This window comes from Hoplias malabaricus, chromosome 15, assembly GCF_029633855.1.
Source record: "Hoplias malabaricus isolate fHopMal1 chromosome 15, fHopMal1.hap1, whole genome shotgun sequence".
Lineage (NCBI taxonomy): Eukaryota > Metazoa > Chordata > Actinopteri > Characiformes > Erythrinidae > Hoplias > Hoplias malabaricus.
Window position 1 is genome coordinate 7,711,555 of NC_089814.1, and position 27,685 is coordinate 7,739,239.

General features: G+C 41.4%; 1 protein-coding gene across 1 annotated transcript in view; it reads left to right on the top strand.

Moving 5' to 3' along the window:
* Positions 1-7,099: 7,099 nt before the first annotated feature.
* The window catches only part of atp8b1 (ATPase phospholipid transporting 8B1), a 44,641-nt gene continuing 24,055 nt past the window's right edge, over positions 7,100-27,685 (top strand). The window contains exons 1-3 of the mRNA XM_066646524.1: positions 7,100-7,388; positions 24,803-24,970; positions 26,497-26,594. Of these exons, the coding sequence (XP_066502621.1) occupies positions 24,823-24,970; positions 26,497-26,594 (246 nt within the window). The 5' untranslated portion in view covers positions 7,100-7,388; positions 24,803-24,822. The remainder of the gene's footprint in view (positions 7,389-24,802; positions 24,971-26,496; positions 26,595-27,685) is intronic.

A 27,685-nucleotide genomic window follows, 5' to 3' on the forward strand; every position in this document is an offset into this window, starting at 1 on the left:
CAGGGAGAACACAGCAAACTCCTCACAGACAGTGACCCAAAGTGAGAATCAAACCCAGGACCTAAACACCCTTGGGCTGTGAGGCAGAGACACTACCATGAGTGCCCATGTACCGTTCAGGAATCTTTCATTTCCTCCTCTGGGTTGGTTCAGGACCCACTTGACCCTGAGCAGGATGAAGTGGTTACAGAAAACAAGTGATGGAATGGTTGAGGAAAAACAGAACATTAATGAATTACCATTACCATTACCACCACAAAGGATAGCGCCACTGCTACATAGCCCAGTGCTGGGTGGCTTTATTCCTCTCTTGCTGACTCTTAACACTGACGATGGTGACGTTAGATCAAGGTGTGACTGCTCTGTAGTGTCTCACTCTACAGCCCAATGATACAAGGTGTGTGTGAGAAAATAAATGCCTGCATCAGCGATGTCGTGTATGTGTTTCTGATTATATAGACAGTGAGTTACTCTCCAGGGTGTGCTGCTGCCTTGCACCCAGTGATTCCAGATAGGCTCTGGACCCACCCAAGACACCGATCAGGAAGAAGTGGTTACAGAATATGAATGAATGAATTGATAATATGTTTAAAATAGTGACAAAATGCTACGACTGGCTTGCTGTGGGCTTATAGTTTCATCATCTAGAGACAGAGAATGCTTTCGATGGCTGAAACCGAGTCTCTGAGGCTGTGGTGTTTTTTGCAAGACTAACCCAAAAGACGCTCTGATGTTTAAGGTTCTCTTTTTGTAACGAAAGAAATCAATGCCTGTATCAACAGAACATCAAACCCTCGGACTATCACAAAGCTTTCTCTTGCCAGAACAATCAAAGTCTTTTCTTCATCAGTTTTCTCGACTCTCCCAAAGCAAACACCAAAGCATTCATCACCACAGAGGACGGTAATTGCATAAGGTCTGTTGGGAAACGTTTACAAGCAATTTATGCCTAGTATAGAGTATTATAAATGACGGTTATATCACTCTATTCATCTGCAGAGGCCTTTAACTTGGTCCTGACTCCAGGCTTTGTCTCGCCTTTGCCTTAATTGCTGTGTAATGATGGAATTAAAGAAACCCTGAGTTATGATGTTACACAGCGGTGTCTCCAACCACATTTAACAATACCACAAACCATCTTTGTCTTCTTTTAATGAGGGCAATTACTCCTCAGCCCCTGGGGAGGGGGTGCTAATAACTCTAAAAGCCTCAATTTACGTCTTAGTGCATCAGAGACAGCGCATAAAGCTTTGTCGCTCTTTTGTTTCAGGTTCAGTAATGAATTCTTTTAGTTTCTGTAAGTGCTTTGTCCTGTTCAAGGCCACAGTGGCTCTGTATCATGACCGCCTCCTTGTTTCTGCACTCACTGCCCATTCTCTAAGCTCCACTGACCAGACAGGAGCACTTTGTGGCAGCGACACTGAGGTGTTTTAAACAGCTCAGAATGTCCACAGAAGGCATGGAATTAAATTAGAAAAGAATGTACTGACAGATGAGCGCCATCTACAGGTGCACTGTGTAAAACAACTTATATTGAGGAAGCCAAGAGCCAGTTACTCAAAATCTTACGAGAAATACATTCATTAAATAAAATCAAATGTAAAGAAATGAACAAACATATAAACAAAGTCATTCAGAGCACTTTCATGTGATGATGGTGATAGGAACCAGACGTCTGAATTACGTAATGCCTTGCTTCTTAAGGCCTGAGAACATTCATCTTCTGTAACCAATTCCTTCCGGTCAGGGGTGCAGTCGGTCTGATGCCTCCCTGAAATCATTGGGCATAGCACACCCTAGACAGAGGCAGGAATAGAACGCAGGACCCTAAGACCCAAGTTATGACACATAAAGCTTTTACCTGATACCTGAGCAGTTTATAATTAACTTTTGGCTTTTTTGAATCCATTCAATGTTGAGAGATATGTGCTGTGTGTTATAAAGTAAAGAGGGGCTGATGGTAAATGTAGTGTTGAAGGTCTACTACTCTTTATTCATTAACACTGCATATAAGATTCAGAGGTCTGGGACGTATGGACAGGTGAGTAACAGAAACCTGAAAACCAGTCACTGACGGGGTGTTCTCAGTTTTGGTTTTCACTGATATGAGCTCATGCAAGTGAAAACAATGAGAGTTTAACCTATGACCTTTTCAGCACTTCTTAAAACAACCCTCATTATCATATGTAGAGGTGTGTAAACACAGACCCATGGTGTTGTAAGTGGGTGTGTACAGCAGTGTGTAGGTGTGAATGGGTGGGTGGAGATGTCTCTTTAAACATTACAGATGTAAAAGCACAGACACCTGTGTTTGATTCTGTGGGTCTCAGGGCGAAGAAATCTGTTCAAAGACATGGAAAATGAGGCTCTTAACCAAAAGCCAAAACAAAAAGTCAACCCCAGGTTTCAGCTGAACAATAGACTCACTGCCCAGACTCAACTTCACTGAAAGCGAATGTGAGGTTAAAAAAAAATGGAGCAACTTCTAAGACTAAACTTTGGATGCGCTGAAAATGTTGGTGCAGATTTGTTTGAAAAATGAACACAAAGATTGGATACTGTATATACTGAACATTCATTGTCTGTAACCACTTTTCCAATTCAGGGTCGCGGTGGGTCCGGAGCCTGGCCGGAATCACTGGGTACAAGGCAGGAACACACCCTGGAGGGGGCGCCAGTCCTTCACAGGGCAACACACACTCATTACAATGTTTAATAATAGATTTTCGGGGCTCCAACATTTACAGGAGGATTAGCCTCAGTTCCCTTACGTTTCCTGAACAGATGTAATCATATCAACAGTATTTGTGTGGATCTATTGTGTGTCTGAACCAAAGCCTAAATAATGAAAGGAAATTTGATCAGCTCTGACCTCTTCTTTCGAATCCAAACTCCAATCACTGACGTACAGGTGCAGAGGTTTCTCTCTTCTTATTCTTTAAACGCACCCACAGAAATACAATCCACTCTGCCTTGGACTGTGTGTAAATGTGTGTCTGAACAGAACGGCAAATGTTACACTGTGTTTTTATCGAAGGATTTTTAAACAAGGACAAGTTCACTTTTCTGAACACCTGCACCCAGCAGCACACTATATTTTGACTGGTCATTGGATATTAAAAACTAATGCAAATTGACTGTGGCTGTCACACTGAGAAAGTGATGTGCTGACTTGACTTTTTTGTGAAACAGGTAAATACTGAACTTGTTTGCATTTGTTTGTAAAGTCCGAGACCGTGGTACTCAGTCGGAAAAGGGTGGAGTGCTCTCTCCAGGTTTGAAGGTGGTTCCTGCTTCAAGTGGAGGAGGTCAAGTATCACGGGGTCTTGTTCACGAGTGAGGGAAAGATGGAGCGTGAGATTGACAGGCGGATTGGTGCAGCGTCAGCAGTAATGCGGGCTCGGTACCGGTCCGTTGTGGTGAAGAGAGAGCTGAGCAGAAAAGCAAAGCTCTTGATTTACTGTTCGATCTACGTCCCAACCCTCACCTATGGTCACGAGCTTTGGGTAGTGACCGAAAGAACGAGATCGCGGGCACAAGCAGCTGAAATGTGTTTCACCCTCCACAGGGCATCTGGACTCTCCCTTAGAGACAGGGTTAGGAGCTCGGACGTCCGGGAGAGACTCGGAGTGGAGCTGATGCTATTCCACCTCGAGAGGAGCCAGTTGAGGTGGTTCGGGCATCTGGTCCGGACGCCTTCCTGGTGTGGTGTTTCAGACATGTCCAATGGGGAGGAGGCCCCGGGGAAGACCCAGAACACGCTGGAGAGACTACATGTCTCGACTGGCCTGGGAACGCTTTGGTATCCCTCCAGAAGAGCAGGACGAAGTGGCTAGGTTCTTTACTAGGACTTCCCCACGCAACATGGACCTGGATAAGCGGTGAACAATGGATGAATGGATGGATTGTTTGTAAAAGAGCGCCATATTCTGGATGAATGTGGGTCCTACAGGGGGTGTTCCACGTGCACAAAACAGCATATCTTGATTTAGACAGATAACTGAAGCCCAAATCCATTAATTCATTCTATGACTGTAATGCAGTTCAGGGTCGCAGTGGGTACGGAACCTACCCGGAATCACTGGGCGCAAGGTGGGAACACACCTTGTATTAGAGTGACACACACTCACACATTCACTCACACACTCACACCTATGGACATTTTGAGTCGCCAATCCACCTACCAACGTGTGTTTTTGGACTGTGGGAGGAAACCGGAGCACCCGGAGGAAACCCACGCAGACACAGAGAGAACACACCACACTCCTCACAGACAGTCACCCGGAGGAAACCCACGCAGACACAGGGAGAACACACCACACTCCTCATAGACAGTCACCCGGAGGTAACCCACGCAGACACAGGGAGAACACACCACACTCCTCACACACAGCCACCCGGAGCAGGGCTCAAACCAACAACTTCCAGGTCCCTAGGGCTGTGTTACTGTGACACAACCTGTTGCACCACCGTGTTGCCCCTTCCTAAATCCAGACTGGACAAAAAAAAAAATAATAATAATAATAAAAATTAGAGTGGAGAGGAACTAAATGACCTAGCTACCTGCAGCAACTTGTAAATTTTTGTAAGACTTAGCTAAACTTAAATGAACTCAGTATTATGTTGCAGTTAAAAAAAACAAAAACGTATTTTAAATAATTTGAGAATTCCAGATATCCTTTTAGCCACCCAGCATACTAGACTACTTAAAAATAAATAAATAAATAAATAAAATAAAACTAAAAAAATGCATACTGTACGTCATCCATCTAACAGCAGCACTCTAGCAACCACTTGGGAATTGTTTAAGCTCCACCTTTAATCTGCACTTCTTCAGCTGAAATGCTCTCAGCAAGGCACACAATGCCTAGCTGCTCCTGCTGTGGCTCAGGATGTGTGTGCTAAAAATGCTTTCTATAGTATGTGTGTATGTGTGTGTATGATTTCACTCCAATGAATGGGATTAACGCAGAGACTCAGCTTCCACTAAGGGATTGATCAAATAACACTTCTTTTTTACTACTTCATTACCTTCAGGAGATGCACTTCTCAAGTGTAATACACAACAAGGCTGTTACTGAATAAAAAGTCTTTCAGATGCAATAAGATACAATAAAACTTTATTGATCCTGAAAGAAGTTAGAAAAAGTGTGTATCCTGTTATTACCATTAAACACATTATAGTACTCCGTTTAAATAAAAATAAAACATGTCAAGCTACGTCCCCCTACATATTTTTTCTTTGAAGTGGACGGTTGTGTTGCACTGATTTGGCCTCTAGATGTCGCACTGGTCAATGTTTCCAGGCCGGTACTGCTGTTATTTTACAGATATGAAATCATTTAGAAAGAAATGTGCTTTTAGCAAAAAGTCAGGAAAATCAGTTGAGAGTTTGCCATCCCATTGTATTTATTAGGGTTCAAGCACTCAGTGGGTAGAACCCTATTGTTTTTGTTACGGTTATTATTCTTTTTCTCCTGTAAAAGTCATTTTGGGGAAGAGACCGTAGGTCGTACAGACTCCCCACTTGGAGGGTAGATGTAGTTTGTGTGCATCTCGGAGGACAACAAAAATTACACTGATTGGCCTAATGGTGGCGCTATAGCGAAGCGAATCGCGTTTAGGATCATATCTCCTACACCGTGAGGCGTAGAGACGAATTTTTCCCCCCGATTCCTTCCCAGTAAACATTTAGCCGTTGATTCAACGTTGAAACAACGTAATGACTGCCGTCTAATCAACGTTCTCTTAGGGTTGAAAATGAAAGTTGAAAAGACGTCCAAACACAGACATTGAAAAGACGACTATTAGACGTATTGTGGACGTCCATTGACGGTATTAATTGGTCCCGAAATAAATGACTCTTGTATAAAACGCATTTTGGACGTCCACTGACGTTATCGGTTGGTCACCACTTAACTAACTTATTAAGATGGAATTTGGACGTCCATTGGCGTTTAAAATATGTCCTTGACGGACAGACTACTTTTAGACCTATTTTGAACGTCCAGGGACGTTCCTTGTTTACTGGGTTGGGTCACGACAAACCAAAAGCGGATTAGTCAAAATATAGTTCCGCCCACTTTAATTTCGCGCTAATTTGCATAATTTGCAAAACCTACTTTTGCGAACTAGTCCGGGGATTTTTGTCCAATTCTCTTGAGCTTGGTGCCAAAATGTTCGCAGGAGTCTGATGGTTAATAATTATCAAAAAAAGTTGAAATTTCGATTCAATATGGCCACCATATGCAAATGAACCTCTTCGGCTTATCGTATGTTTTACTTACAAATTTATAACAATTTCATACTTTACTCAAATGTGTTCAAATTTCATATTCTACTTCCAGATATGAATCTGAGGTAGCCAATATTCATATAGGGGGCGCTGTAAATGCTACAAGTTTATATTTTTACTTATATAAACGTGTAGCATTTTATACTTTATAATTTTTGCTCCAATAGGTTCTACCCTTCTGGAACTGCTTTACTCCAGATGTGGGGATTGATCTTAAATACTGTGACGATTTGTTTTTTATACAGTCTTGAGGATATCAGCAAAGTCGGGGACTGGTGTCGTATGATTAGTTCTGGACCCCAAACACCACCTCAACACATTCATTATGTATTTGATGGAGCTCCATCCAGATCCACTGATCCCCAGTGGATTGATACCCCCTGTAGCCAACGCTTGGCACTGGAGATGATGACTTAGACTCATGTTCCTTTCTTCTTATAGAGATGAAACAAGCAGTGTATGTACAGTTGCACGTCTGTGTTAGAAATATGTGCACTGTAAAGTTGCCTAAGTGAAATATTATAAATAACGGGTGGCTACAAACGTTTTGATATTTTATTGCGCCTAACGTACACACAGCCAAAGCCCAAAATATCCATAAGCACATTAATAACTCTGTGTTACTACGGCTCTACCTGTTCATACCTGTCCACAGTCAACCGTAATGGCGGAGCGTGATGCGCATTTAGAAAATTGACCGGGGCCACACCCTTTCCTTGAAGCCTGTTCAGTCACGTGACCGTCTTAAATAGCTAAGTGAATTTTTTTTACCCTATGTGTGTGTGTGTGTGTGTGTGTTTTTCTTTTGCAGGTCTGTGAATGTGAGACTGCTGAAGAATCAGGAACTGAGTGTGTAAAATGTCCAGCTAAGGAGCTGCAGGTCCTGACTTCATCACAGACGCGTCCAGTTCGGCCAGTTCTGCCAGTTTCTTTTTGTTTTTTTTGTTTTTTTCTGTGAGTGGTCACAGGTAGAGAGAGAGATAGAGAGAGAGACACTGACTCACTGACACGGAGAAGGAGTGAGAGACAGACAGCGACTGAGGAGATGAAACACTAACTGAACGAATACGTTAAAACAGATCGCGTGAAACAGGTATGTAATATTTCTTTGCTATTATCACTGCTTTCCAATGGTAGCCGTTGGGCTTTGGGGTGTTTTCAAAGTTTTGGCGCCGTGCAGCCCCCTCAGGTGTGTTTCTTTGTCAGTTAGTGATAGATAGCTTAGCGTAGGCTACAGCCCCCTCAGTCCCTCAGCGAAGCTCCAACGGACGAACGCAGCTAAACAGGTGGATGAAGAAAATAGGTTTGAACAATTTTGCTTTGTGGCAAAAAGAAGATTAACCGATCTCACTCAACTTCAGATAAAACTAACACTTTTTAAATGAAGTGAATGTGTAGTTTAGCTTAATTAAAGCAACATTTTAATTTCAAATCTCAAAAAAAAAGAGATTTCTGCCCTGTTTCAGACCAAAGCAGATGATCACTGTATCCTTAAAAACCGTAATAAATTTAAGAAAAATATCTCAGACCCTTGAAGTAAACTGAGGAAGAAGAAAACACGACTCAGTTAAAAGCATAAGCTCTGAACATTCTTTAAAACACTGGAGAAAAATAATTATTTCCTACATGTATCAAGTTATGCCCCAAATTTAATGAATTGGACCCTACTTTTAAAAACATGTTCTTTCAGAAAAATGATCCCTATTTACTGATTGGAAGGACTGTTTTTTTAATACCACTGGAAGGAATTAATAACCTGAAAGGACACTCTAATTAAATGGAGGAAAGTATTTATTGGATTGAAAAAATGTATTTGTATCCCAATAAATATCCCAGTAAACAAGGAACGTCCCTGGACGTTCAAAACAGGTCTAAAAGTAGTCTGTCCGTCAAGGACATATTTTAAACGTCAATGGACGTCCAAATTCCATCTTAATAAGTTAGTTAAGTGGTGACCAATCGATAACGTCAGTGGACGTCCAAAATGCGTTTTATACAAGTAATTTATTTCGGGACCAATTAATAACGTCAATGGACGTCCAAAATACGTCTAATAGTCGTCTTTTCAATGTCTGTGTTTGGACGTCTTTTCAACTTTCATTTTCAACCTTAAGAGAACGTTGATTAGACGGCAGTCATTACGTCATTTCAACGTTGAATCAACGGCTAAATGTTTACTGGGATGGGCTTCATAAACTCAACAGCAGGGGAAATTCATAGCACAGAATCATCATCATCATTTTCTTTTCCGTTTAATCCATTTCAGAGTATTTTCATAGTACACGGCTATACATAGAGAACCCCCCCCCCAAAAAAAAAAAAAAAAAGTATATATAATACACACACAGAAAGACTGAGGGGAAAAAATAGGTTATTTCCCTCACAAACTCATTTGTGCTGTTCATAATGTTATCGATATATAATATCTTCAAATTAATTAATGTGTATATACAGGCGGAGTTAAAACGGTTCTGTGTTAATGATTACAGCTTAAAGACTATAATATTTTATATCTGCCTCTTATTGTAAACAAAAAATTAAAAATTGTCTTGATGCTGTTCCACAAGACGTTTTTATGGATCCACCCTCTAAACGGACCTGCACTTTAATTTGGGGGTTCTTAAGGCCAGTTGCTGTTGTTTACAAGGTCCTGTTGGAACTAAACCCTGAATATCCACAATAATAGCTTTATATAGATGAAGGAATTATACACTTCCAATGTAAGTAAAGGAAGAAATGTATTTGTCACTCTGGATCATTTCTAGTTGTCTGTTTATTATGACTTTAAAAATTAATGATGTTTTGCTGTGATGCCAATAACATAATGCAGGTATTCGTTTTTTAATATTATTTGTAAATCATTAGGAGAGTTTCGGTCCAATAGAACTGTACTTAAAATGTATGTAGAGTGTGTTATCGTTATCCACTTTGGTGTGTTCTCCACGTGTCTGCGTGGGTTTCCTCCAGGTGCTCCAGTTTCCTCACATGGTCCAAAAACACACGTTGGTAGGTGGAATGTGTGTGTTGACCTGTGAAGGACTGGCAGTTTGTGCATGGAATTAAAACTGATAGTCTCTGCTAGGACAGAGTTTCATAATGCACATCAAATATGAAACACGTTGGACATTTATTATGACAGGGGCCAGTCCAGTGTTTCCCAACTTTATTCCCATAATCCACCACCTGAGTCACTCCAGGTGGTAAATCCACAGTCCTGGAGCTGAGTCAGGTGTGTTAGAGCAGGTAAAACATGAAACCAGAGAAGTGCAGGTGGGCTACAGGAACAGGGGTGGGTAACCCTGCTCGGTGGTTAAAAATGAAAGGAGCCTGTGTCTCTGAATGATCAACGATAGCATTTACCCTTTTTGTTCTCTACGATTTAAAGCTAATTTTGAAGTTTTATTCTTAAGTTTATCTCCACACTCTGTTTTTTGCGTTTTGTCGTACTGTGTTAAATGTGTTGTTGTTGCACATTGATACGGGAATCATTTCTGTACAGAAAATTGCTTAAGAAGACGATCAGCATTGGACAGATGTCTAGACTTGACTGATATTTCAGATGGATATTTGATTAAATTTTGGTGTTTCTGTATTTTATAAATTTTACTTAATTTGTAGTCTTACAGAAACAGGTCTTGTATTATATATATTGTATTATATATATATATATATATATATATATATTGTATTATGTAATATTAATATATTGTTGGCTATTGCCGCAAAAATATTTAGGCTCTCTTATATTGACACTCTTCTAAAATGTAGGTGTAAAGTTCGTTTGCTAGGGTTTGCCAATATTGACATTTTTAAAGAATATTTACTTAGGTTTTAGGAGAAAAGAAATGCGTATTTTCAAATCATTTAAATTCCTTTCATTCATTCGTTAATTGTCTGTAAGCGCTTATCTAGTTCAGGGTCATGGTTGGTCTCGAGCATACCCAGAATCATTGGGTGCAAAGTGTGAACACACACTGGAGGGGGCACCAGTGCTTCACAGGGCGACACACACTCATGCATTCACTCACAGACTCAATTATGGATACTTTTGAGTCGCCGATCCAACGTGTGTTTTGGACTGTGGGAGGAAACAGGAGCACCCGGAGGAAACCCACACAGACACAGAGAGAACACACCACACTCCTCATAGACAGTCACCCGGAGGAAACCCACGCAGACACAGGGAGAACACACCACTCTCCTCACAGACAGTCACCCGGAGGAAACCCACACGGACACAGGGAGAACACACCACACTCCTCACAGACAGTCACCCGGAGGAAACCCACGCAGACACAGGGAGAACACACCATACTCCTCATAGACAGTCACCCGGAGGAAACCCACGCAGACACAGGGAGAACACACCACTCTCCTCACAGACAGTCACCCGGAGGAAACCCACGCGGACACAGGGAGAACACACCACACTCCTCACAGACAGTCACATGGAGCAGGACTCGAACCCACAACCTCCAGGTCCCTGTAGCAACGTTCTTTTTTTTTTTTTTTTTTTTTTTTTTTTTTTTTTAATTTGCATTTTAATAGCACTCTTTTTTTTCCAAGGATAATTACAGAGATTGCCGGGTTTGATCGCTAGGGCCTAATTAACATAAATTCTGAATGTTTAGAGATTTGAATCTTAAGGGTGCGCTGTAGTTAATGTCGCTGTCAGGCAGCTCCAGTGTCCTAGGTTTGTGAGTTCAAACCCCCGTCATGTCATTGTCAGTGAAGAGCGTTGTGTTCTCCCTGTGTATATGTGGGTTTCCTCCGGTTGCTCGGGTTTCCTTCCACAATCCAAATACATTCTGATAGCTGCCTTGTGCCCAGTGAATCAGAGCAAGGCTCTGGACCAACCACAACCTTTAACTGGATAAAGCGGTACAGATAATTAATAAATAAATCAAATTGAAATTTGTATTTGCAGTTGTGAATTTTCAAAAATTAAATACTTACCTTGGAATTTTGAACAGTGTGTTTTCTAACAATAAATATATTCACCAAAACAAGTATTGCTTAATTTTAAACCGATTAAATATCCAGTGAAAATAGTAAGTGTGTTTAATGTTAGATGTAGTTCAGACACATGACTCAAAATCTTACTCAGCTGGTAAGCTGCATATCGCAGCAGTTCTAATGAATGTGTTTGCGTTTTTCTTTCTCCATTACACCTGCGTGTTTTATCTGGAACCTCTAGCTTTGGGATTTATTGGATGTTTATGTAAATGATAAGGAAATACAGGCTTAATTCGGACATTAGACAAACCTGTTGGATTCTAAGAACAGATGATGTTAATAATGGCATGAAGATTCATTTAAGGAAAATGGAGTGTTTGGAAAATAGAATTTGCATTAAAGTCTGTGAGTGAAGTATATGCTGTGGGTACACGGAAAAAAAGATTGCATTGTAATGTACACTCCCTCACTCTCCATCATTTACTTACTCACCGCACTCCATTTTTAGTCTGAACTCGGACTGGAGGACTGAGTGACTGACTGACTGACTGAGCCTTGACACATGTTTGTGTGTACAACTAGATGAATGAGTGATTGTGGTTGTTGGATGAAGGGATGAGTTCAAAAGTGGACGTGTATAAGAACTTAACCCATAATGGTTTAAGAAATTAAGGGAGTTAATTTTCTTTCAGAGATTATATGTTTTTTTTTGCCGCAGTATCAGCTTCTATTATCCTGGGTAAGCATTATATTAGATTTCAGAACATTGCAGTGAGAATGCTCAGCTGCAGCCACTAGATCATTAGTGGTTTATTGGTTGGAGCTTCATCACCCTAAAATATGCAGTTTCACTTCTCCACAAGCCTGTGCTGGAAAACTTAATACTGCTCTAGCAGACAGTTGGCTTTGGGCCTGGTGACCACGCCACCTCATCGGAAAGGTACTGAATGGGGTTCTACTGCTTCACTGATCAACAGAGGGGTATAAAGCCACACAATGCATCCCTTTCTTGGCACTGGACCTGGTGGCCTTAGGCTCATTCACAGCTGCTGGAGAGTGTCCTATTCTACTGGTGAGATCAGTAATTCATAAGGCTAAGGTTGTTGTTGTTGTTTGTAATGGTGTATTATTCCTATCTGAAAGTATGATGACTAGCATGTTAGCATAGGACTAATACGTTAGCTTGTAGTTTATATTTGTGTGGGGCACAAATGTTATATAGGGACCCGAGCACAACTTTTGTTTTGTATTTATTATTCTAATAAATACATTATACACACTAATATTATTCTTAACTCATCCGTGGCGCACACACACTAGTGCACTAGGGTCAGTGAGCACAAACACACTCCCAGTGTGATGGGCAGTCATAAGAACACTTCAGTCGTGTTTTGAGGGAGGAAACAGTGTTGTTCCTTCACACCCCTGCCTCCAATTTTCCTGCCAGTCGTGGGGATCAATCCAGCAACGTTCTGGACGCAAGGCCACTTCTCTTACCATTAGGACATTGTGCTCATCATTCTGGGGTTTGATTATTATTTGAGCTCTTGGTGCATCTAATAATCGCTGTCAGTTTTATCATTTTTAGTCCAACATGCGCCTTCTAGGCCTCTTGCTTTTAAAGCAGACCAGTTATCCATTCCCGTGCCTTCTTACCAGCCCCGTGTCACTGTTTTGTCTCGTGCATTATTGCTGTGTGTTGTATACCAGTTGTAGATGTGTGATAATTGGAGCAGGTCCCTTGCTGCTGCCCTGTGTTTGATCCCCACCCCGGCTCCTCTTTCAGCCCTCCCCAAACTTTTTAATCTTTAATGCAGAATAATGTCGCCTGTGGAGGCTGCGAGACTCACAGACGTTTTTTAGGGAGACACAGCTGAACCATCATGAGTTTCACAAACTGTTGTAGGATAAAGGTCACTGGGAGGTGATGCCTCATGGTGTCATGATATCAGAAACACAGCAAAGAGATGCTGAAACATTACAGTTATGTAGAACTGTGGATACCTAGCCTTCCTTTAAGGAGAATACCTTTGTAAGATAAATTCTAAGCATTTGCAAACAAATGATTGTATAATGAAAGTGTATGAATGGTGCTGTATGATCAGCATGAACATCTGTTTTCATCCAAACTGATTTTTACATCAAACTCACATTTTATAAAATGAACAGGCAACACAAGTGTGAGATATAGATTAAGTGTGATCAATGAGAGCATGTGATTAACTGGAAACCCGATGTTTCCTAAATCTGATCTCTAAAGCAGGGGATTGTCTCAGGAAGCACAATTTCACAGTAAAGAGGAGCAATAGGGTGAAAATTAATAATGTTTTTGTGATAGATATACATGATACAGTGGAACCTCTACCTACGAACTTGATCCGTTCCGTGACTCGGTTCGTAAGTGGAAAAGTTTGTTTCTTGAGTCAATTTTCCCCATTTAAAATAATGGAAAAGCAATTAATGCGTTCCAGACCCCACCCCCCGAAAGTCACCCTTTTTGCACTGATATATGTTTACAACACTCTCAGATTAGTAAAAAATACATGTAGCGTTACTAAAAATAAAAGAGAAATACAGTGGAAACAGTGATAAAAAAGAAACAATAAAGTTGTAAGTGGTTACACATCGCTACCTTGAAGACGTGACGACTGGCTGGAGGAGTAACACAGGCACTGGCTGTATGACGGGAGGTGGGGGGGATGGAATAACGGAGAGTAGGTGGTGAATGTGGGGAGACGAAGCGTAGATACGGTTTAACTTAGCATGAATTTCGATGTCTGCTATTTACACTAATGCTAAATTGCTAAAGCTACAATGTGCTAATCTTAAAAGCTCACTCAAGTCTGGGCGCTGGGAGACTCGCCTATTGGGGTCATTGGACATTTCCAGCCGCCGGCTCGGAGGAGGCTCGGGTTCGTTTCTAGAGTCGTGGTTCGTTGGTGGAGGCAAAAAAATATTCAAATGCCCGGTTCGTATCTTGGAAAGTTTGTTAGTAGAGGCGTTCGTTAGTAGAGGTTCCACTGTATATCCAAAAACAAAAGAAAGACAACAGCAAGCACCATTTATTTAAAATAAAAAAAATTAATATATCACTGTCACTGTAAATCTAAAGGTTTAAAGTTTGACAGCAGTCTGTTCACTACACATTGTTTAAACACAATTATCCAACCTTAGAACATATTAATTTCAAATTCCATCTTAAATCAGAAAAACCTGTTTTCAACAATGCGTTGTGTGTGTGTGTGTGTGTGTGTGTGTGTGTGTGTGTGTGTGTGTGTGTGTGTGTGTGTGTGTGTGTGTGTGTGTGTGTGTGTGCGCATGTGTCATACTTCCTTGTGAAATTCCCGACTTCATTATCTGATCTGTGTTACATTTGCCTGTACCTATAGATCAATGTGTCATAGTGTCAGATCATTAAACCCCCAAACTTCAAGTGGATTCAGACACTCCCACACCAAAAACACAACTGACTTCATGATGTGTCTAGGCACATCTAGTTTTGGACCTTAATGAAGGGGGAAGGGCCTGGTAAAAAAAGGAACTGGGGGAACGAATAAGATAATAATATTAACCTTAAAAAGATAAGATAATAAGATCGGCTACTCCACTGTTTATGCACCGGATACAGACTTATTTACTCTGTATATTTGATTTGTGCAGTTCATTGTTACTAGAAGTAGCCATAACACTGTACTGTAGTTTATCACAACAATGATGATAGATAATAATGCCTTTATTTTTATTAATATGGATAACTTCAGGCCAAATAATGACCATTAATGAGAGTGGCTCTGCGTTGCCTTCTATTGGACAGCGACATGTTTGATTAACTTATCTGGTTAACTGAAAATCCTGTTTGTGAAGTGCCCCCCCCGCCCCCCCCCCCCCCCCAGGCCCAACATGTACAGTTAATGTGGCACATTTACTTTCAGAGAATAATAAGGCCAGTGTGGCAGTGTTGATAGTTTATACGTTGGCTGTTTGTGTAGAAACATGACTTTATTTGCATATTATGGCTGTCCATAACTCGCAAGTCATGCATCATTGGAGCTAATGGAAAGCAGGGAGACGCTTTGTTGTGGAGATAATGGGATAAAGCTGTGTATGTCTATACCGTGATGGACAGATAAACACTGCTTCTGAATAGAGTCTACAGCCTTGTGTTAGACTGCACCGTAGAGGTGGGTTTACTTATTCGTTGTGCAAGTGTAGTGTGTTTGCAGCCATTATGAGTTTCTTTATGGAACTTCAAAGCCCCATGTTATTTATCTAAACATACCTTGCAGATGTTAGAGCTACAGGCTTTAAATCACAAAGCTTTGTCGGCTTAATGGATACTGATGTTGACAACTGAGGGATTTTGTCTTTTCCCTGCTGTTGGTGCAGTGAATGAAAATTCTTTTTGAGTCAGAGGGCTCTTTAAAGGGGGCGTATTCTTCCCTTTTCCACAACTGAACACAGTTATGGGTCTAAATCAAAGCCTGTAAAATGCTTTAGTCAAAATCCCATAGGGATCAAAAAGCTCTGGTTTTTAGCTGTTTTTGCTCTGTTCTCTTATTTCTCCGCATTCATTTTTTGTTCAACTTCGTTCAACTTTGTCTTTGCGCTTTCACATGAATATGCAGGTCCAGCGCTATGATTGGACAGACTCAGACGAAGGGGTGGGGCAATTCTAAAGGCTCTGCAATTGATGTCTGGGCCGAGCAGAATCAGAACCACTGTTTTCTGACTTAAGCAGCACACAGAAAACTACCTGGGTTGTTCTGGTATCTGTCTGTCTCTGTCTCTGTCTCTGTCTGACTCACTCACTCACTCACTGTTGCATCTTGGTCTGGTCCAGAAAATGATCCATTGTTGTGTTATAGTGTTGTTTCACTTATTTTTGACCCAAGAACAGAAAAATATAACAACTGGCCAATTCTTACATAAATATGGCGCCTGTAACTGCAGTAAAATCCACTTTCTCAACCGTTAGTTTTAAGTCTCTTTTGTTTAATCTGAAGTTTTACACGTGCTCAGTTTCCTCTCGACCCTGGGCTTGTGTCCTGAGTTGGTCATGACCTTCAGTGTCTGCTTTGGTTAGTAAAATGTGTTTTCCTATGGACATCGCAAACCAAATAGTTGAATTAGAGACCTCTGGCCAAGGCTTTGAAGCATTTGAATTTTTCTGACTTCTGAAGCAAATGGGTATAAATTTGAATCGATCCGATGAATGGCAAAGTGAATTTACACAGCGTGTCTTAAGCAGTATCCATCCATCTCCATGAGAAAACTGTGCTGCCAAAAAGAAAGATGTGTTTCCTTAGTGTATCCTTGGGTGCCGTGATGTTTGCTTTGAGTATTAGTCTAATTCCTGCTGATCCCTCAAGATTACACACTTAAATTTGATTACTTTAATAAGTGTCATTAATTATGTTTTGTTATTAAACTGTAATGTTGAGTTTGGGTGAAAATGCAAATTCTACTGCTCTCTCATACAGAGTTAGAAACAGAGCGTTATGGACACACACATTTGTATTCTTTCACACACATATATAATTTTCAAGGAGTCACTTTGCCTTATGCCAAGTGTGAGCTAAAGGGGTCTAAAGCCCCAGGACACTGTGCTGTGTGGCAGTGGAACTGTGTTCTCTGAAGTGATGAAGCTCCATCCAGTTGTTGAAAAGCCCTGAAGTGATCGTTTCTCATCATGTAGCTGACTTCACTAAAGTTTATGTGGTTGAATGCCATCAAATGCTCACAGCAGTGTACTTTACGGACAATGAAATACTGGTACTGCAAGAAAAAGAAGAAAAACTTCCTGTTGTTGCACTAGATTTTAGAGGAAATATTGTATGTCAATAAGACACTTGGCTGTGTGTGTGTGTGTGTGTGTGTGTGTGTGTGTATGAAATTTTGGAAGAATATATGTACGTTACTCTCTCCATTAAAATGGCATACATAGAAGGCCTGGGCTCGGTTGGTTCTGTAATGTGTGTAGTGTGGTGTGTGTTTGCTGTGGGGTCCTGTGAGTTTATGTATGATTCAGTTGTTAGCATGTGACCTGCTGGGGTGGTGTTAGCGAGATTCCCTGAGGACTCGGCCGGTGACAGAGAACCCGTCGTCACAGACACCGCCTCTGTTCCAGACCTGAGAGGAATGCAGGAGAATGTGTAAAAGAATGCAGAAGTGTGGGAGAAGAAAGATCTGCCTCATGGTCATGTTTCCTCCACCCACACCCCCGTGGGGCAGGACGGGCTGGTGTTGGGGGTGGGCGGTGGTGGGGGGGTCCAGGGTGATGGTGGTAGTAAATTTTAGGAGGGGACCCAGATACAGACGACTTATTTTTCCATGTTTAATACGCCATTTACACGCTGCTTTGTTTTTTTAATTGGTCATCTCTTAAAGCCTTTGCTTCAGTTTTTGGAGTTGTTTTGCTGTTTTCTCTCTCTCTCTTTCTCTCTTTTTTTCTCTCTCTTTCTCTCTCTTTCTCTCTTTCTCTCTCACTTTTTCTCTCTCTTTCTCTCTCTCTCTCTCTCTCTCTCTTTTTCTGAAACTCTTCATTTTTTAATTCTCCTTTCTCTTGTCCATTCAGTGTTGCCTTCTTGTTTAATATTGTTTGTTTCTCTTTCTTTCTTTCTTTCTTTCTTTCTTTCTTCTCTCTCTCTCTTTCTTTCTTTCTTTCTTTCTTTCTTTCCTTCTTCTCTCTCTCTCTCTCTCTCTCTCTCTCCCGCCCCCTCCCGTAGCTATAGTATTACCCGAGGCGAGTGACTGAAACCAGTTTTCTTTGTGTTTGTGTTGAGTTGAGGGTGAGGTCCCTGTTTGAGGGAGTCGCTCATCCTCAGCGACGCTTGTGTTTTCCCCTGTAATGGCTGTAATGTCAGTCTTGTGTGTGTGTGTGAGAGAGGGTGAAATGTTTTCCAAATTAATGCTGTCTTTGATCAAATGTATTTGACAGGGTCTGATTCACTGTCATTTATATATTGAGTGAGGATCAGAAGAAAATGACTGTAACACCAGGTAAATCACTGGGGTTTCAGTACGTGGGAAAAAACGTAAAAAAGCGATGCTTGATAAAGTTGTTGGACACTGATTATTATATAAGAAGCAATACATGAAAATGGAAATATCAGCGTGTCTTAAACTGAAATGTGCCGCAGGTGCACATTGTGATTGTTTGTCAAGGACATTTGTGTTGTTGAGTAGAGTGTTTTGCCCGCACACTGTAGGGTGGACGAGCGTGTTTTTATGTTTACATCTGCACAGCAATTTATTTATTTATTAAAAATATATTGCATTAATAAAATCACTAGTAGCCATATTTTTAGGCCTCATTTTTCTTTTTTTTTTTAAATGCGCAATTGGAACAGATTGTTAATGAAGTTCTTAACAAGTTGCAAAGTTATCGCTCCAACTCCTTGACCCCTGTTTTAATTAAACCCCTCTCATGCTGTGTGTCCCGTTTGTTGTACCTGAAGAAGGATGATTTTTATTTATTTAATGTTACACTTATATAGCGCCTTTCTAGAAACCCAAGGACGCTTTACAATCAACACACACACTGGCGAGAAGCTGCAGCCAAACGCACACGACCTGGAGGACCACACCTGGGGACTAGGGTTTCCCCCAGGATACAGCGCCAATCCATATCTGGGTTCACACACATTCACTCACACATACAGACATTCATTCACATACACACTCATTCACTCACACACCAGGGCAGTTATGAGAGAAGCCAATTCACCTACCCTCCATGTTTTTTTTTGGACTGTGCGAGGAAACCTAAGACCCCGGAGGAACCCCACGCAGACACTGGGATAACATGGAAACTCCACCCAGATTGGGCTTGAACCCAAGATCCCAGCGCTGAGAGGCGAACGTGCTCACCACTAAGCCACCGTGTCGTGATGATAATGATTACTGACTCTCACCCTTAGCCTGTTTTTATTAGCTCTGTTGTTATTTTATTGCGATGTTGATGTTTAAAGCTCACGAGCCGTAGCCGAGTCGGAAGCTGTGTGCTCTTTAGCAGTGACTCAGCACTGTTGGTGCTGGTGCGTGTTTAATATGCAGTAATGCAGGTTCCCTGTGGAACGTGAACTGTTGCGTTTCTCTGTAGTGGTTCAGTCTTTTCATACACAGCTGCGCATTAAAACTCTGCCAAACCACGTTTTTGCTTGGTGTACTTATACAGTGAGACAGTGGAGAGGGGGTCATGCTGCTCAAAGCTGGAACCAGCTGCCAGAGGAGCTCAGAAACTAATCTCCCAAATTTGTGCTCTGATCTTTACATCCACACTAAATGCCACTTCTTTACCCTCGCCCAATGGATTTGTACTTTTGGTCTAAACTTGAGCTGGGAACACACAAGGCTTTTGGTGTTTAAACCTTGACTATCTTGTCTTGTAGCGGAGGAGGGGGTATTTGGCCTGAGGGGTAGTTGGGTCGGTGGGAGTTAAGGGTTTTGTGAGGCTCTGAAGCTGAGGTTGTCTAATTCAGGAGCTGTCAGAACACAGTTTAATGACCCTGGAATAGCTCACAGTATGGCCATAACTTTTACAACTTTATTGACACACTGGAGCATCTCACCGACCTCTTATGCAGGGATAGACCAGGTGGGGAAGCATGGTTATTGTATGTGAATGAGGTGTGAAAGAATTCTTCATCGGTTTAAGTGCATTTTCCCCAATTTTCAACACCATAATAACAAACCTGGTGGCTGTTTATGCCACACTCTTTAAAAGACAGGGTACAGATTTTATTAATTCATTTTCACAACAGTGTAAGTGTAGAACTGTTTGAATTAATTCATTTTAAAAGTATTCAGAGTTGAATTTGAAGAAAAAAAAAAACTCGTATTTGACGTTTGGGACATTGATTCATAAATGAATTGTTCTTTTAAACAGATTCTTTGCATTGAGTCGGATCAAATCAATTAAAATCAAACTTTTTTTTTGGCATTTTTGCAGCATTTATATCTGTTCTGTGTTCAGTAACTCTGCTAAAAAAATACATTTGTGTTCCACAAAACCAAACTCAACAGAAAAATTGCCTTCAAATCATGGTATATTTTCTCTCTGTGAAATCCATGCCCTACATTTTTTTTAAACTCAAAGGAAGAGCCACGTGTCCTTTATCAGGGAGGATCACATGAAATGTCTACTCTGAATTCTGAAAGAAAATGGCAGAAGGCAACAGAGGAATCCTCACTAAGTAGTGATAATGAATTCGATTTTCTTTTAATCCATGCAGCTAAAAAGAACACACCATAATGATCTTTCGTATACAGTGTAGCACTACCTGCTTACCCAGTCTGGCTTTTAAATTCAGTGCCTTTAATAAAGAGGTTGCAGTAATAGCATATCATCTTCTGATATCTGAGCATTTCTGTGGGCGTTTGATGGCGTTCAGCTATTAGAGCGATGTCTGATGCTGGTTTTGTTCTGAGTGGTGATTAACAGCACCACTCCAACTCCTTCCAAAGGTCTTATACGGCGCTCCGTCACCCCAGAGAATGCATTTCCACTCCACCACAGCCCAGTGCTGGGGTTGGGATTCAGGTTTTTAAACAGTTGCTGCTCGGTCACTGTTTGTCTTTAGCGTTCTTTTCCAGAACATTTTTCTGACCTGTAAAATAAAATCAACCTCTCTGTGGCTTTTTTTTTAAATATGATGGACATGTACCCAGACATTAACAAAGGCAAAAATGCCCCACGTTAAAGGGATGTGTGAAAGTGAAAGCAGGTGTGTCTGGATGGTTTTGTTGAGCCTCATTCCTCTGATCTGGAAACTCGTTTACTGTAAAACATGTTGCCGGGAAGCTTCCTGGTGATCGGTGGCAGATCTCTCAGGTCTGAGAGGTTGCTTTCTGGAGCCTTTTGATTACTCAATGCCCACAAATCAAACATTTCATAATAACTTCTGATATTTATTCTTGAACGTACACACACCCACACCCAAGTTTATCTATCAATCACTTTTTAATGCGCCCGAGTCTGTGGGTGTGGAGCCACATGCAACACATGAACTAATGTCGTCCAGTCTTCTTTCTCTCTCACTCCCTCAAACACTTTTTAATATGTTTTCTGAGTTTCTCTTTTCGTCTTCACATAATATTCTTGCTTCTGTCTCTTTTCTTTTGCTTCCTTTTAATCCCACTCTTTCCTCTATTACTATTTACCAGGGGTACTAATATTCACTAGGGGTAGGGTTTATAATACGGGTAAAGACACTAATTTTATCAACTCAAATGTATGACTTATTAGGCAGAGAGATAATAATTGGGGGTGGAACCTCCTTGTCCCAGCTGGACATTTGTGCATATGGTACCCTTGTAAGAATATGTAGGTATTATTAGATTAAACACTGGGTTAAGTTTGATGAAACACTGGACCTGATATCCTCCGTATGCTCCTAGAGTGAACCACTTTGTCAACAGGGATGTCTACGTTTTCTGGCAAACACATGCTCTAATTTTATTAATATAAACACTGTTGATTCTAATGTGTCACTGAACCATGTCGAATGTTTTGTTGCATGCCCTTTGTCTGTGTTTTAAATATTCAGGGTTAGCATTCACTCGGCAGTGAAGGACACGTATGTGCTGAGAGAGAGAGAGAGATGCGGAAGGAGAGGAGAAGTGTTTAGCAGCAAAAACAAATGCCACATACGTAGTGGGAGAAATACCTCAGAGGCCAGGACAGAGAGGTGTGTTTGTGTGTGGAGGCGGAGTGAACAAGCCTCTACATTCCACACAGGTCTACTGTACCAGAGCAGGACAAACCTAAATAATGCGCCTTTACACATAAAACAGAGCTAAACTTGATGTTTCAGACCATATAGACCATAGCTTTAATACCGTCCTCTTCACTCCTGTTGATTAAAATGTCCGTATTTCCAACAGACAGAGAGACACCGGTGTCTGTGCAGCTCAGGGTTAACATCTGAAGTTGCCTTGTTTATTTTTGGTGCTGGGTTTGGAAGGTGGTCTCGAATGTAAAGAAAAATCAAAGCTGATTGAGGGATGCACTTCAAGAGCAGGTTTTTTTTTTTGTACATAGTCCTGGAGTAAATTGCGATTTCTGTGGTGATTCTGACTTTAAGAGTGCCATTTAGTGTAGGTTCAGTTTAAGATAATTATATACTTTGCATAAACTAAATTTGCTGACAACATTTGATTCATTTATTGACTTTTTTAAGGGAGATGTCAGAGACAATTTGTAATGCAAAGTTCTGGTAAAAATAAATGAGGAATTCACCTGATTTCTTCCAGAACTCTGCAGTATTTAGAAGATGGCACTACTACGCACTGACAGGTTTCTTTACGGTTACATTTACAGTGGTGTTGTAATGAACCTACATATTTTGATTAAAATGTAAATATAGCAGTAAATCTAGATAATATTATTTGCATTTTGCCTTCCAGAGAGGCGTGTACCTCCTAGCCTTCAGTGGATTTAAAAATACATTTTTGGCCAAAGCCTTACCTCAGAACCTCTGTAACTAATTAAATTTTCAGGCATCAGTGACATGTATCGTAACCATTTCATGGAGCTTTTAGAGGCATTAAACACTATAAATATCATTCTCTTCAACAGTCCCCACTCCGTAAATATCTGTGTTACAGAGCATTTAGAATAATGTAGTTGTTTAAGATGGGCGGCACGGTGGAGCAGCAGGTAGCGTCGCAGTCACACAACTCCAGGGACCTGGAGGTAGGGGGTTCGAGTCCCGCTCCGGGTGACTGTCTGTGAGGAATGTGGTGTGTTCTCCCTGTGTCTGTGTGGGTTTCCTCCGGGTGACTGTCTGTGAGGAGTGGTATGTTCTCCCTGTGTCCGCGTGGGTTTCCTCCGGGTGACTGTCTGTGAGGAGTGGGGTGTGTTCTCTCTGTGTCTGCGTGGGTTTCCTCCGGGTGACTGTCTGTGAGGAGTGTGGTGTGTTCTCCCTGTGTCCACGTGGGTTTCCTCCGGGTGGCTGTCTGTGAGGAGTGTGGTGTGTTCTCTCTGTGTCCGCGTGGGTTTCCTCCGGGTGGCTGTCTGTGAGGAGTGTGGTGTGTTCTCTCTGTGTCCGCGTGGGTGTCCTCCGGGTGACTGTCTGTGAGGAGTGTGGTGTGTTCTCCCTGTGTCTGCGTGGGTTTCCTACAGTCCAAAAACACACATTGGTAGGATGATTGGCGACTTAAGTGACTAAAAAAACTTGTATTAACATTTATCATTTAAATATCCTTTTTAGGTCTAGGTTTAGGCTTCATTTGGGCCAACCCAGTTTCAGGTCCTGTGTCTGGGTCGTGATGATAGTGTTTTTTTTGTTTTCTGAATATTTTATGGTCAAATATGAACATAGAGAACAGAAAAAAATTGCTAATTGCAGATTTTCTTTTTTAAAATGTATTTATTTATTTATTTTTGTCAGTGCTCCTATATAATATCCCATTATGTCCTGATGACACTTGGGTGTCATGATAACAGTTACATTTCGCAGATTTAGATTAATGTTATATATAATGTTATATAAGCCAATGCAGTATTGGGAGTCTTGCCCAAGGACTCTTACTGGTGCATCATACAACCCACTCCAGCTAATCGTGAAGGTGCTGAATGGAGGTCCGTCATTCCAGTGATTACAGCCCAATACAGGGGTGATTATACCTCTCAGATGAGTATGAGCGGAGAGAGAGGAAGCCTAGTATGTCTGATCAAGCTCCTTTTTTTTTTTTTTTTTTATTTAACCCATTTACTGACACAGCTTTGTAAACACATTAATCTGGCGTCCAGTGAAAATGGACTGGAGAGCAGCAAATGGGGAGAAAAGATCCTCTGGATTTTATAAAAAGAGTTTTTCTGTAAAACGGTGAACTTCGTCTTTAATGTACATTTAAAGTTTAATATGTTTCCTTTACTTGGAAATGTACAGAGACGTTATTCTTGTCTTTCCGCTTTGCTAAATTTAGTGTCCTTTATTGCAAAACAAAGCCCAGAAAATCACGCTGTGCCTGTTGCGTCATTTCTTTTTTTTTACGTGAAGCTCTTGTGGCACGCTTTGTTCAGACTGATAACACGGACAAAGATGATGTCACATGGCTTTTACTTAAGTGTCGTTTTATGATAAGACTTTTCTGTAATGTACGTGTGTGTGTGTGTGTGTGTGGCATTGCCAAACTGAATCACTCTTGTGAAACCCTGTTCCTATTGGTGCACAATAGATTTATGTGAAAATATGACAGTTGCTGTGTGTTTACTCAGGGTCTGGTTTGTGTCGAGCTCAAGAAATAAAAATGCCTTACCACCTTTAAACACTGTGTTTGTGTCTTTCTTTTCATTTAAGTGCTTTTCTTTTTTTTTACCCTGCTTATGTGTTTTGTGACTTTCATTTATTTGTTTCTTGGGTTAAATATCTTTTAATTCTTTGTCTTTTGGCTGCTCATTTTTCTTGCTTTTCATTCTCCCCCATCTTTTTATATTCTTTCTTTTACTCTGTAATCTCTATCCTTTATTTCTTTGATCAATAAATAGCTTTAAAACATCATAAGACAAAAAATATGAATTACTGCATTCTTTATCTCTCTCTGTAGTCTGCTCGCTCTCTCTCAGGATGAGTCGGCCACGTGCGGACTCCCAGGATTCCCTGGAGCCCGATGATGAGCAGATGCCATACAGTGACGATGAGACAGATGACGAACTTGAACTTGATCAGGAGGAAGATGAGGAGGTGCAGCCCACGGTTATTACTGCAGAACCTGGTGAGTCTCTGCTGCTTTCACTTTTCCAACATAGTCACACTTTCCCTACAGAGGACAATTAAAAGCCTCGCCCATGGACGTTGAATACACTTTGTCTGTCAGCAGCTGATAGAGGTAGTCCATGTAGAGCATGTGGACGTTTTTCAAAATACAAGACAGGGCCAATGCAGTGTCATTTATGCTTTCACATCCACACGTAAGCACACACTCAGAACATACAATCACGTTTAAATTAATTTAGTTAAACGCAGGGCAGCACGGTGGAGGAGAGGGTAGTGTCGTAGTCACACAGGTCCAGGGACCTGAAGGTTGTGGGTTCGAGTCCCTCTCCGGGTGACTGTCTGTGAGGAGTGTGGTGTGTTCTCCCTGTGTCTGTGTGGGTTTCCTCCCGGTGACTGTCTGAGAGGAGTGTGGTGTGTTCTCTCTGTGTCTGCGTGGGTTTCCTCCGGGTGACTGTCTGAGAGGAGTGTGGTGTGTTCTCCCTGTGTCTGTGTGGGTTTCCTCCGGGTGACTGTCGGTGAGGAGTGTGGTGTGTTCTCCCTGTGTCTGCGTGGGTTTCCTCCGGGTGACTGTCTGTGAGGAGTGTGGTGTGTTCTCCCTGTGTCTGAGTGGGTTTCCTCCGGGTGACTGTCGGTGAGGAGTGTGGTGTGTTCTCCCTGTGTCTGCGTGGGTTTCCTCCGGGTGGCTGTCTGTGAGGAGTGTGGTGTGTTCTCCCTGTGTCTGAGTGGGTTTCCTCCGGGTGACTGTCTGTGAGGAATGTGGTGTGTTCTTCCTGTGACTGCTTGGGTTTCCTCTGGGTGACCGTCTGTGACTCAAAAGTGTCCGTAGGTGTGAGTGTGTGAGTGAATGTGTGTGTGTTGCCCTGTGAAGGACTGACACCCCCTCCAGGGTGTATTCCTGTCCTGCGTCTAATGATTCTGAGTAGGCTCCGCGACCCTGAACTGGATAAGGGCTACAGACAATGAATGAATAATTAAACACATCAGTTAATGTCAGTGTGTCAGGCGTTAATGAAGACAAATGAAGCTTACAGAAGCTTTGAGCTGTTTGATATAAGAATGTGACCTCACATGAGATAAAAATAAATGTTGTATAATTGCAATATGTTATTAAATAAATGTATGTATGAATGTAAATGCTTTGAGAATGATATTATTGGAACTATTATTATTAGAAATAATCGATTTCTTTGATTATTTTGGCGTATTTACATGTAAAGGAACACATAACAACATTTGTCAACATTTTATCATATTGCATTTTGTTGTGATGTTATAAAAGCAATATAAGGCCATGTGTTCTAGTGAATTCACCACAGTTAAGAGGGTTTTGAGTCTAGGAACACCTATTAAATAATGGTTAAATCATTGTAGTGCACAGCCTTCTTGTGGCTTCTTCTTTTAATTGATGATGGTTCCCCAGTTCCTCGACTAAATAGATATATTTTAGTGGTTTTGGGTCACTGTGGATGAGAAGATGTTTTGAACACGTCTCTGCTGTGTTTGTGTTTGTGCTCTCCATCACAGAAGCTGGATGGCAGGTTAGAGCAAATGACAGAGACTTCTGCAATCGTCCTGAATTCAAGAAGAAGGTTTTCCTGTGCTTTAAGAAAAGCAAGTACGCGGTGAGTGTGCACTTTTTTTATTCCGCTGTCTTTGTGGAAAATCCTGTGTCAGATTTCTGACAAAAATTTTAACCTGTTTGTGAAACTTGTGTTCCAGTTAGTGGAGATGTGTGTGCGTGTGTGTGTTTGTGTGTTTGGAGCCAGGTGTCACACGCTGCAGCATAACAGAGCTTCTCTTATTGTTTAAAGCAAAAGTGCACTATTCAAGGTCAGGTTTCCTGTAGGTGGAGGTCTTTCTGGAGACATCACTGTGTTTATTCTTTACCTCCAGCGACATTAAAAGGACTGGACTGAGAACTAAAATCAGATCTGGACTTGTGTCTTGACCAGTCCTCTACAATCTCAGTGAACATGAGCCTCCTCTCCGAACTGGAACTGACCCAAACCTCGTATTAAACAGGGATTCAAGAGGTCCTTTGTGATCCACAAATAATCCTCCAGCATCCTAACGCTCACGTATCTGTGTGCCACCAAGTCTTCACCGATGTGTTAAACCTTTCTAGGAGAGTAGTTCTGAATCACAGACACCATGTGAACTCATCCCGAAGGTGTTGAATGAAGTTCCATCTCTCTAAAGGATGCAGTTCCAGTGCCTCACATCTCATTGCTGGGGCGCTTTATATTCTATAGGCAACACTTTGCATTCAATTTGGTGAGTTTAGGCTTGTGTGGCTGGTCCAGAACATTCCATTTAGTTGGCAGTGATGTTCTATAGATTTATACGAGCTGTGAGTGTCTGTCTCATCAGATAGAAATCACTCAGTTGAAGAGATGTCAACAGGCTTTATTGGATAGTGCATGATCATGGATCACTGAGGGGCACTCATTTCTGCAGCACCGGGTTTGTTTTGAAGGGCGAGCGGTATGAAGCGGCCCCGAGTGAACGTAGCAGAGAGAGTGTTTGAGCGAGTGTTTGTGATCGTTTATCATCGTCTTTTTAGTAATACTTTATATCTATTTTAATGTGTTGTATATAAGATGGGCTCCTGCACTGTGGTGTTTGAGAGAATACACCGCCATCTGTGTGTGCACGTACTGAGCGTCACTGATATTTTAAATTAGTTTTCACCACAGAGAAATTTAATCCCAGA